The sequence below is a fragment of the Phyllobates terribilis genome, unplaced genomic scaffold (genome assembly GCF_046119375.1).
Source record: "Phyllobates terribilis strain yellow unplaced genomic scaffold, ASM4611937v1 Scaffold_5__5_contigs__length_657084704, whole genome shotgun sequence".
In the NCBI taxonomy this organism is placed as follows: Eukaryota; Metazoa; Chordata; class Amphibia; order Anura; family Dendrobatidae; genus Phyllobates; species Phyllobates terribilis.
The window spans coordinates 58,120,954-58,132,121 of NW_027362765.1; the positions used below are offsets into that span (position 1 = coordinate 58,120,954).

The 11,168-nt window shown below is 41.8% G+C and overlaps 1 protein-coding gene across 1 annotated transcript in view; it reads left to right on the top strand.

Moving 5' to 3' along the window:
* LOC141272036 (uncharacterized) overlaps positions 1–8,817 on the top strand; it is a 242,984-nt gene extending 234,167 nt beyond the window's left edge. The window contains exon 11 of the mRNA XM_073682326.1: positions 6,438–8,817. Coding sequence (XP_073538427.1) covers positions 6,438–7,957 — 1,520 coding nt within the window. The 3' untranslated portion in view covers positions 7,958–8,817. The remainder of the gene's footprint in view (positions 1–6,437) is intronic.
* Positions 8,818–11,168: the final 2,351 nt, after the last annotated feature.

Below are 11,168 nucleotides of genomic sequence, written 5' to 3' on the forward strand. Positions count from 1 at the left end.
AATAAACAAATCACCAGGACCTGATGGCATACACCCACGGGTACTAAGGGAACTAAGTAATGTGATAGACAGACCGTTATATCTTATATTTAAGGACTCTGTTGAGACTGGGTCTGTACCACTTGATTGGCGACAGGCGAATGTAGTGCCAATATTCAAAAAGGGAGCGAAAAGTGACGCCGGAAACTATCGGCCGGTGAGTCTGACGTCCGTTGTGGGCAAAATTTTTGAAAGCTTCATTAAAGAGGCAATTACGGAGCATCTTGATGCTAATAATCTTTTAATCCCGAACCAACATGGATTCATGAGGAATCGCTCCTGCCAAACAAACCTGATTGACTTCTACGAGGAGGTTAGCTCTCGAGTAGATCAGGGGGAACCAGTGGATGTCGTGTATCTCGACTTCTCAAAAGCGTTCGATAGCGTGCCACATTATAGGTTGGTATACAAAATGAGAATGATGGGGCTGGGGGAAAATGTCTGCAAGTGGGTAGCTAACTGGCTAAAGGATAGAAGGCAGAGGGTGGTTATAAATGGAATATACTCAGATTGGGTAAGCGTCACTAGTGGGGTACCACAGGGGTCTGTACTAGGCCCAATGTTATTTAATATCTTTATTAACGACATAGTCAACGGGATAAATAGTAAAATATCAATATTTGCAGATGACACAAAGTTATGTAAAGCAATTAATACAAAAGAGGACAGTGCAGACCTAGAGAGGGATTTGGATAAGCTGGGTAGGTGGAGCATTAAATGGCAAATGAGGTTTAACGAGGAGAAATGTAAGGTCATACATATGGGAAGGAAAAATGGAAGTCACCAGTACTCACTGAATGGGAAATCATTGGGGAATTCAGAGATGGAGAAGGACTTGGGCATCTTGATTGATAGCAAACTAAATTGGAGTGCCCAAAGTCAGGCCGCTGCTGTAAGGGCAAACAGGGTAATGGGATGTATCAGAAGAGGTATAGCTGCAAAGGATGAGAACATTGTTCTTCCACTGTACAAAGCACTGGTCAGACCACACTTGGAATACTGTGCTCAGTTATGGGCCCCAATATATAGAAAGGATATAAATGAGCTTGAAAGGGTACAAAGGAGGGCAACAAAATTAATAAAGGGAATGGAGGGACTGCAATACCCAGAGAGGTTGGCAAAACTAGGACTATTCAGCCTGGAAAAGAGAAGGTTGAGGGGGGACATAATAAATGTGTACAAATATGTTAGGGGACAGTATAGAGATCTTGCCCGGGATTTGTTCAAAAGGAGGGATATTACGGTAACAAGAGGGCACTCACTAAGACTGGTAGAGAAAAGGTTTCAGCACCAGCATAGGAAGGGGTTCTTTACGGTAAGAGCAGTGAGAATATGGAATTCACTGAGTGAGGAGACGGTAATGTCGGATTCACTACACCAGTTCAAGCGGGGACTGGATGCATTTCTAGATACCAGGCAGATTTCAGCATATACTTAAAAATAAAATAAAATAGTAGGTTGATACAGGGATTTATTCTGACTGCTGGTTTCAGAGTCAGGAGGGAATTTTTCCTCAGGTGAAGATTGGCTAAATCATTTGGGGTTTTTGCCCTCCTCTGGATCAACTTTAGCAATTACAGAACTAACAGGTCGAACTTGATGGACGCAAGTCTTTATTCGGCTTTACAAACTATGTTACTATGTTACTATGACCCTACTGTACCCCCCAGCAAAATATAGTGACCCCAACACAGTATGATTCCCCAACTGTGATCCCCACACAGTATAATGTGCTCCACCTAGTCCTCCATACTGTATAATGGGCAGTCCTCCAAAAAGTCAGATATACAGTACAGACCAAAAGGTTGGACACACCTTCTCATTTAAAGATTTTTCTGTATTTTCTTGACTATGAAAATTGTACATTCACACTGAAGGCATCAAAACTATGAATTAACACATGTGGAATTATATACTTAACAAAAAAGTGTGAAAAAAACTGAAAATATGTCTTATATTCTAGGTTCTTCAAAGTAGCCACCTTTTGCTTTGATAACTGCTTTGCACACTCTTGGCATTCTCTTGATGAGCTTCAAGAGGTAGTCACCGGAAATGGTCTTCCAACAATCTTGAAGGAGTTCCCAGAGATGCTTAGCACTTGTCGGCCCTTTTCCCTTCACTCTGCAGTCCAGCTCACCCCAAACCATCTCGATTGGGTTCAGGTCTGGTGACTGTGGAGGCCAGGTCATCTGGCGTAGCACCCCATCACTCTCCTTCTTGGTTAAATAGCCCTTACACAGCCTGGAGGTGTGTTTGAGGTCATTGTCCTGTTGAAAAATAAATGATGGTCCAACTAAACGCAAACCGGATGGAATAGCATGCCGCTGCAGGATGCTGTGGTAGCCATGCTGGTTCAGTATGCCTTCAATTTTGAATAAATCCCCAACAGTGTCACCAGCAAAGCACCCCCACACCATCACACCTCCTCCTCCATGCTTCACGGTGGGAACCAGGCATGTAGAGTCCATCCGTTCATCTTTTCTGCGTCGCACAAAGATCTCATATTTGGACTCATCAGACCAAAGCACAGATTTCCACTGGTCTATTGTCCATTCCTTGTGTTCTTTAGCCCAAACAAGTCTCTTCTGCTTTTTGCCTGTCCTTAGCAGTGGTTTCCTAGCAGCTATTTTACCATGAAGGCCTGCTGCACAAAGTCTCCTCTTAACAGTTGTTGAAGAGATGTGTCTGCTGCTAGAACTCTGTGTGGCATTGACCTGGTCTCTAATCTGAGCTGCTGTTAACCTGCGATTTCTGAGGCTGGTGACTTGGATAAACTTATCCTCAGAAGCAGAGGTGACTCTTGGTCTTCCTTTCCTGGGGCGGTCCTCATGTGAGCCAGTTTCTTTGTAGCGCTTGATGGTTTTTGCTACTGCACTTGGGGACACTTTCAAAGTTTTCCCAATTTTTCGGACTGACTGACCTTCATTTCTTAAAGTAATGATGGCCACTCGTTTTTCTTTACTTAGCTGCTTTTTTCTTGCCATAATACAAATTCTAACAGTCTATTCAGTAGGACTATCAGCTGTGTATCCACCAGACTTCGGCACAACAGAACTGATGGTCCCAACCCCATTTATAAGGCAAGAAATCCCACTTATTAAACCTGACAGGGCACACCTGTGAAGTGAAAACCATTTCCGGTGACTACCTCTTGAAGCTCATCAAGAGAATGCCAAGAGTGTGCAAAGCAGTCATCAAAGCAAAAGGTGGCTGCTTTGAAGAACCTAGAATATAACACATATTTTCAGTTGTTTCACACTTGTTTGTTAAGTATATAATTCCACATGTGTTAATTCATAGTTTTGATGCCTTCAGTGTGAATGTACAATTTTCATAGTCATGAAAATACAGAAAAATCTTTAAATGAGCAGGTGTGTCCAAACTTTTGGTCTGTACTGTGTGTAACTTTAATTATTCCAGAAACGTGACATAAGATTTTTTTTTCATTCCCAAAGAGTCTGTAGTATTTAAAGGATAGTCTCAAGTTGTCTCTTGAGCAACTCATAGCTCTTTGCAGTCCCCTTACTGTCTCTTTCCTCCCTGGTTGTTTGGAGGGCGGGCGATCCTCTTTGAGTGACATTGAGTTGCTTCATTCTACTACTGCACATTAATGGTCTTTCAGTGTTTGTTCTGAGTCTACACTGTTATCACAATATATACTTATAGAGATAACAGGTCTTTTGAACAAGCACAGGGCTTAGGAAAATGAGAGCAGTGATAAAGAGGACTGATTTGGAAACTGCTGATTACTGTGTGCCAATGCTGGGTGCCCATGCTTGGTGCTGTGTGATTGTGATTCTAAAGCACTGCTAAAAGCCATTTCAGGAGCTAAGACTGCTGAATATAAATCAATAGGCTGGAGAGAGCTTTCAGGGATGTTAGGCATTAATTCCTCTCCTGGAATGTAGCTACTGCACACAGTGGCCAGGCTCTGGTGGCCAAGCTCCATGGAAACCAACTGTACACTATGAACTTAGAAGCTCTCATTGCAGGAGAATGACGGCAGATAGAAAAAGCAAGTCAATGTCAAACTTGCATAATTTAATGCTAACTAAAGCAATTTACTAACATGGGAATACCACTTAAGCGAAATAAGAGATCTATGAAAGAACCAGTGACTGGCAAGGATGGCTTGCAGTGGACACTGCTGCTAACTCTTTTTCAGATTCACTCAATGCGCCTATATGTTGGCTTCTATTAAATATACCGTATTAAATATACCGTATTTTTCTGACTATAAAACGCACTTTTTTCCTCCAAAATTTTGGAGGAACGTGGGGGGTGCGTCTTATAGTCCAATATACATAAATACTGTGGCTGTGGGTGGTGGGGGAAGCGACAGCGGCGGAGTAGCGGTGCACAGGAGGCAGCAGCCGCTTGTTGCAGCCTACACTGTGCTCGCTACTAAAGAAAATGAATAATCACTGCCCCTCACGCCTATGCGTGGGGAGCAGTGAATATTAATTTTCCTTTATAACCAGCACACTGTGCCCACAGGCCGACTCCTGGTATGTATGGCACCCTTCACCCCTGTATGTATGGCCTCCCTCATCCCGGTATGTATGGCACCCTTCATCCCTGTATGTATGGCCCCCCTCATCCACTTATGCTTGGCACCCCCTGACCCCCGTCATGCTGCACAGAAAAGAAATAAACTTTCAAACTCCCATGGGTGTGGGGAATATTCATGACCTTTAATAGCGGGCACGCTGACCGCCGAGCGCAGCAGGAGCCACGCTGCAGCTTAAGTGTGCGCGTAATTAGGGAGAATGAATGGTCACTGCTCCCCACGCACGCAGTCCCGGCGTGGGGGAGCAGTGACTATTCCAGCACAGAGCGGAACACAGCACTGGAGGAGAGAGGAGGTGAATATGATTGTTTATTTTTTTTTTCTGTGCAGCGTGACGGGGATCAGGGGGTGCCAAGCATACCAGGATGAGGGGGCCATACATACAGGGATGAAGGGGGGCCATGCATACAAGGATGAGGGGGCCATGCGTACCAGCATGGGGGATTTGGGTGCCTTGCATACCAGAATGGTAGAATGGGGTGCCATGCATATCAGGATGTGGATGAGGGCCACGTATAACAGGAAGGAGGGGGCCATATATACTAGGATGGGGGATATTAACAGAATTGGGGGACATTACCCCTATAACAGTGCCAGCAGCAGACCCCCTCCCCCTTAACAGGGCATCATGACCACATATTTTGCTTAAATTTTTTGTCTATTTTCCTCTAAAACCTAGGTGCGTCTTATAGTCTGAAAAATACGGTAAATTAATATAAAGGACTTGTTCTCCTATCTTGTATCCACTACTTAGTTACATTAAAGAAAAAAAAATACAAAACCCTACAATTAGCTCTAAAGCTATTTCACACTTTAACATGGCCATACTGTTTCTCTCATGTGTCCCGTGCTTTGTGCTAGACTGCATGTAGTTGTAAAGGAGGGTGTGAGATGGACACCACCTAATAGTACTGACTTAAAGCCCATTTATGAGGCTCCGCTGAACATGTAAGTTGAAATGATTGGTAACAGGCACTGTGAAACATGGAGCTATGGAGAAGATGGCTTCAACAGAAAAGTGAAACACTGATAAAGCAAAACCTGGAAGATTCCTACTTTGAGGTCTACTGTCTTAATCAGTTGATAATTGAATTGTATTACAATTTGTATGAAATCATATACTATAAATATTAAAGGGATTGTTTACTACCTTTTATATTGATTACTTGCACCAGGAACAACTTATTGTGGGGGGTGATGGGTGTCGCAACCCAAGTATCTGATATTGATGACCTATCCAGAGGATAGGATATCAATATAAAAATCGTGGACAACACTTTTAATATATATTCAAAGCAGTGTTATTGAAAAATAATAAAATCAATGTTCTTTACAGATGACTGTACCAAGAACTCAAATGGACATGTGATATTTTCAGATTTTACAGCAGATGAGCATGGTATCACACCAGATACATATGAAGCACATGTTAACATGCCGGATACACCTAAAGCCCTTCTTAGGAAAAATCTATCATCTGATCCTTTTCAACAGGTCCTTTCTTCTGCTTTCTTAATGACCAATTTACAAAACAAAAATTACAGAAGTTTTGATAAACATGAAATAACTCTTATAGGGGAGAAATCATTTTCATGTTCCGAATCTGGGAAATCTTACAGTGTTAAATCAAGACTTGTTACAATTGAGAGAAGTCACAAAGGGGAGAAGCCATATTCATGTTCAGAATGTGGGAAACCTTATGGCAAAAAATCTCAACTTGTTATACATCAGAGAATTCACACAGGGAAGAAGTTATTTTCATGCTCAGAATGTGGGAAATCTTTTAATCGGAAAGCAAATCTTGCTAGACATACGAAAATTCACACAGGGGAGAAGCCATTTTCGTGTTCAGAATGTGGGAAATGCTTTACAGAGAAATCGAATTATGTTACACATCAGAGAAGCCACACAGGGGAGAAGCCATATTCATGTTCAGAGTGTGGAAAATATTTTACCCAGAAATCAGATCTTATTCGACATCAAAGAATTCACACAGGGGAAAAACCATTTTTCTGTTCTGATTGTGGGAAATATTTTAATTGGAAAACAACTCTTGTTAAACATCAGAGAACTCACACAGGGAAGAAGCCATATTCATGTTCAGAGTGTGGAAAATGTTTTAATGAGAAATCACATCTTGTCACACATCACAGAATTCACACAGTGGAGAAGCCATTTTCATGTTCAGAATGTGGAAAATGTTTTTATGAGAAATCACAACTTGTCACACATCACAGAATTCATACTGGGGAGAAGCCATTTTTCTGTTCAGATTGTGGGAAATCTTTTAATTGGAAAACAACTCTTGTTAAACATCAGAGAACTCACTCAGGGAAGAAGCCATTTTCATGTTCAGAGTGTGGAAAAGGTTTTAACGAGAAATCACATCTTGTCAAACATCAGAGAACTCACAAAGGGGAGAAGCCATTTTCATGTTCCGAATGTGGGAAATGTTTTAACTGTAAAATAAATCTTGTTAAACATCAGAGAACTCACACAGGACAGAAGCCATTTTCATGTTCAGTATGTGGGAAATGTTTTAATGAGAAATATGATCTTGTTAAACATCAGAGAACTCACACAGGGGAGAAACCATTTTCATGTTTAGAATGTGGAAAATGTTTTACAGAGAAAAAATATCTTGTTAAACATCAGAGAATTCACAGAGGGGAGAAACAATTTTCATGTTTAGAATGTGGGAAATGTTTCAATGAGAAATATAATCTTGTTACACATCAAAGGACACACACAGGGGAGAAACCATTTTCATGTTCAGATTGTCAAAAATGTTACAGAATTAAATCAAGTCTTGAAAGACATCAGAGAACTCACACAGGGGAGAAGCCATTTTTATGTTCTGAATGTGGGGAATGTTTTAATCAGAAATCAAATCTTTTTAGACATCAAAGAACTCACACAGGGCAAAAGCCATTTTCCTGTTCTGCATGTGGGAAATGTTTTAAAGAGAAATCACATCTTGTTACTCATCAGATAGTTCACACAGGGGAGAAGCCATTTTCATGCTCAGAATGTGGGAAATGTTTTGCAGAGAAATCACGTCTTACTGCACATCTGATCAGTCATGCAGGGGAGAAGACATTTTCATGTTCAGAATGTGGGAAATCTTTTAATGATAAATACTATCTCACCAGACATCAGAGAGTTCACAAAGGGGAGAAGCCATTTTCATGTTCAGTATGTGGGAAATGTTTTAGCGATAAATACTATCTTTCCAGACATCAGAGAATTCACACTGGGGAGAAGCCATTTTTATGTTCTCAATGTGGTAAATGTTTTACAGAGAAATCAAGTCTTGTTAGACATCAAAGAGTACACACAGAGAAGTAACCATTTTGTTTTATTAGCATTTTTTTCACAACTTGTAAAAAAAAAAATACAAGTTATAGGCTGCTAAAATCACACATCTACAAGAGAATGGTAAATAATTTAGAGTATTAAATGGTTTAGAAAATCTATACAATTACCAATGACCATTTAATATTGAAAAGCATTTAGTAGTTCCCATTGCTATATTACTGTACTGACGTTATATGCCATTGATTTCTTTTGTGTCCAGTATAATATAATTTTCAGAAAGTTCTTAAAGTGAATCCATCAATAGGAGCAACCTGATCTACATGTCTCACTCTGGTAACACCACCTTTCATTTAAAATAAGATGATTCCCAGGGAAATCTGTGTCCGGCCCATAGAACTTAACAGCTCATTTCCATACTAAGAAAAATGTGGATTTATCTGGATTAAATCATCAGATCCCAGATGTCAAGATATTATTTTATTCAATTTATATGACCTGCATGCCCATATAGACGGCTTCAGAAAGTTGATCCTACTGACAGATTCCCTTTAAGTTACATGCCAAACATTACACTTGGTTGTATTGGTAAAACACAATAAAATATTTGAAAGAGAAAAGCAATTAGTATTCAAATAATACTAGTCACAGCACTGTTGTTTGATATCCTGAGGCTAGGGGCTCCCTAGCTATCCCTGCTCCCCGGATTACTTCTAATGGTGAAGACGCCGGGGCCACGTGCCTTGCTGAGCTCCTAAATCAGACTTATCTGTCTTGTCCCCCACCCAGGGAACTGGGGAGTAATGGTGTATACGATTACACAAACCCAACTAACAAGAGATAAATGAAAATACCAATCATACAAATATACACTCAGAAACAACAGAGTGGAACACCGGGAAGTAAAGGAAGGAAAAAACAAAAGGGAGAGGATAAGGAAGCACACAGATAAATCACCAAGCAACAGTATTCAGAACAACACTCCAAACTCCTCCAACTCCAGAACCAGGCAGTATGAAATGAACACTGGCAATCCCTGATTGCCAGAGGTGAGTATATATAGCAGAGGGGAGTGACCAACACTGAACAGCTTAGACCATCAAAGCAGAAAAGCTCCAGAAGCTCTCAACTGAACAGATTAACCCCTGCACTGCTAGCAGAAACCTGCACTGTTTAATATGATCATGAAGTGCTTCTAATTAGTGCAGGAATATGAGAAATCAGACACCGCCGTCTTCTGGCCCCTCTCTGTTGCGGTAAACCTGTCACAATACTCCTAAATATGAAACGTGTATAAAATATTTAACATTTGTTAAACCTGAAATTTCACTTTTTTTTTTTGAGGGTTTGCATCAGTTTATGTAGAAAACATGCCTAGAACTGTGAACATTTGGTTTTCTTTTTAATGTGAAGCAAACAACAAACAGGACAAAATAACTGAAAACTTCAGTGTGCATAACTACTCATTCCCTAAAGTCAGTACTTTGTAGAGCCTCTTTTTGTAGAAATTATTGCTGCAAGTTGCTTTGGATAAGTCTCTATGAGCTTTCCACATCTTGCCAATGGGATTTTTCCCGTTCCTCAAAGCAGAACTGCTCCAGCTCCTTCAATTTATATGGTTTCCTCTGGTAAACAGCAATCTTCAAGTCTGATCACAGATTCTCAATTGGAGTAAGGTCTGGGCTTTGACTAGACCACTCCAATACATTTACCATATTTTTCGGACTATAAAATGCACCGGACCATAAGACGCACCCCAAATTTTAGGGTGGAAAATAAGAAAAAAAATGGGGGTCCACCGGCAGCGGAAGCGGTGAGATGCTGCAGGTCCAGTGTCGGCAGTCAGGTGAAGTGGAATGCATTGCTTTCCTGGCGGCCGTCTTCCTGAAGCAGTGATCTACAGGGAAAGGGCTGCCCATCTGGCTCATGCGTAAACTGGGATCTTGGCTATTTCACTGAGACCCATGCCTTCAGTTCAGCCTAGCAATCAGTGGATCCCAATAATGCTTGCAAACTGCCCCCAATACAGTATGATGCCCCGCAGTGCCCCCAGAATACCATAAGCTGCCAGCATCTCCTAATACAGTATGATGGTGCCACAGTGCCCCAAATACAGTATTGATTGCTCCATAGTGCCCCTAATACAGCATGAGCCTTCTAGTGTGCTCCATAATTCAGTGTAATGCGTCTACTTTCTCCCAATATAGTTTGATGCTCCCACAGTGCCACCAATGTGGCGAGATCTCAGTCTGCGCATGCGCCGCCTCTGGTGGCCATTTTCCTGAATCCCACTGCTGGGAAATCAATGGGCAGAGGGGGGACTCCATTAACCGCTCACATTTTCTGGAAGCCAAGGGCCCACAGCCTCACACCGCTGTGACACCCCCTCCTCCACGTGTGGGGCCTGTAGCATCGCCCCCGTCCTGCCACTGCTGGCCTCCTGTGACCCTGCTCCACCACCCCTCCCTCCCAGTAAGCTACCATAAATTTGGACTATAAGGTGGACCTCCATTTTATTAAAAAAAATGTTTCCTATTTTCCTCCCCAAAATTTGGGGTGCATCTTATGGTCCGGCGCTTCTTATAGTCCACAAAATACGGTACTCAATTAGCCCCAGTGCACTGCTGTTTTCTGTCATCTATGGAGTAGAGTGAGAACTGGTATTTTGTATAAAAAGATTGAAGGGCAAACTACGAAGAACTGTACGGTTGAAAACTTGATTTAGCATTTAAATCTGTTTTCTCATTCCAGTCAGCAGTAGTGTTGAGCATTCCGATACTGAAATATCGGGTATCGGCCGATATTCGCGGTATCGGAATTCCGATACTTTTGCAATATCGTATACCGGAATCGGAAGTTCCCATAATGCAATGAGCCAGTTTCATTTTATTCAGCCAATGAGGATCCTAAGAAGTGTGGGCACATCCTGTTAGGCATGTAGGCATCTTAACTAATGGCATGGCTGTGATTGGCTGCTGAAATCATGTCATGATGCATTATAAAAGCCGCCGCCGCCATTTTGAGCTCACTCTGCTGTGAATTCAGTTAGGGATAGGACGCTGTTGTTCTGAGGGACAGTTTTAGCTACCTATTTGGTCTATTCTGCTTTACCCAAGCTACTTTATAAATCGCTGTGCCTTGCAGCGCTAGTGCACAGTTCTCTGTGCTGTTCACCGCTGTCTGCAAGGTCTGTGTGTGTGAGTGCAGCTCACCCTGTAGTGTGTGCTTCAGCCACGTCTGGTTG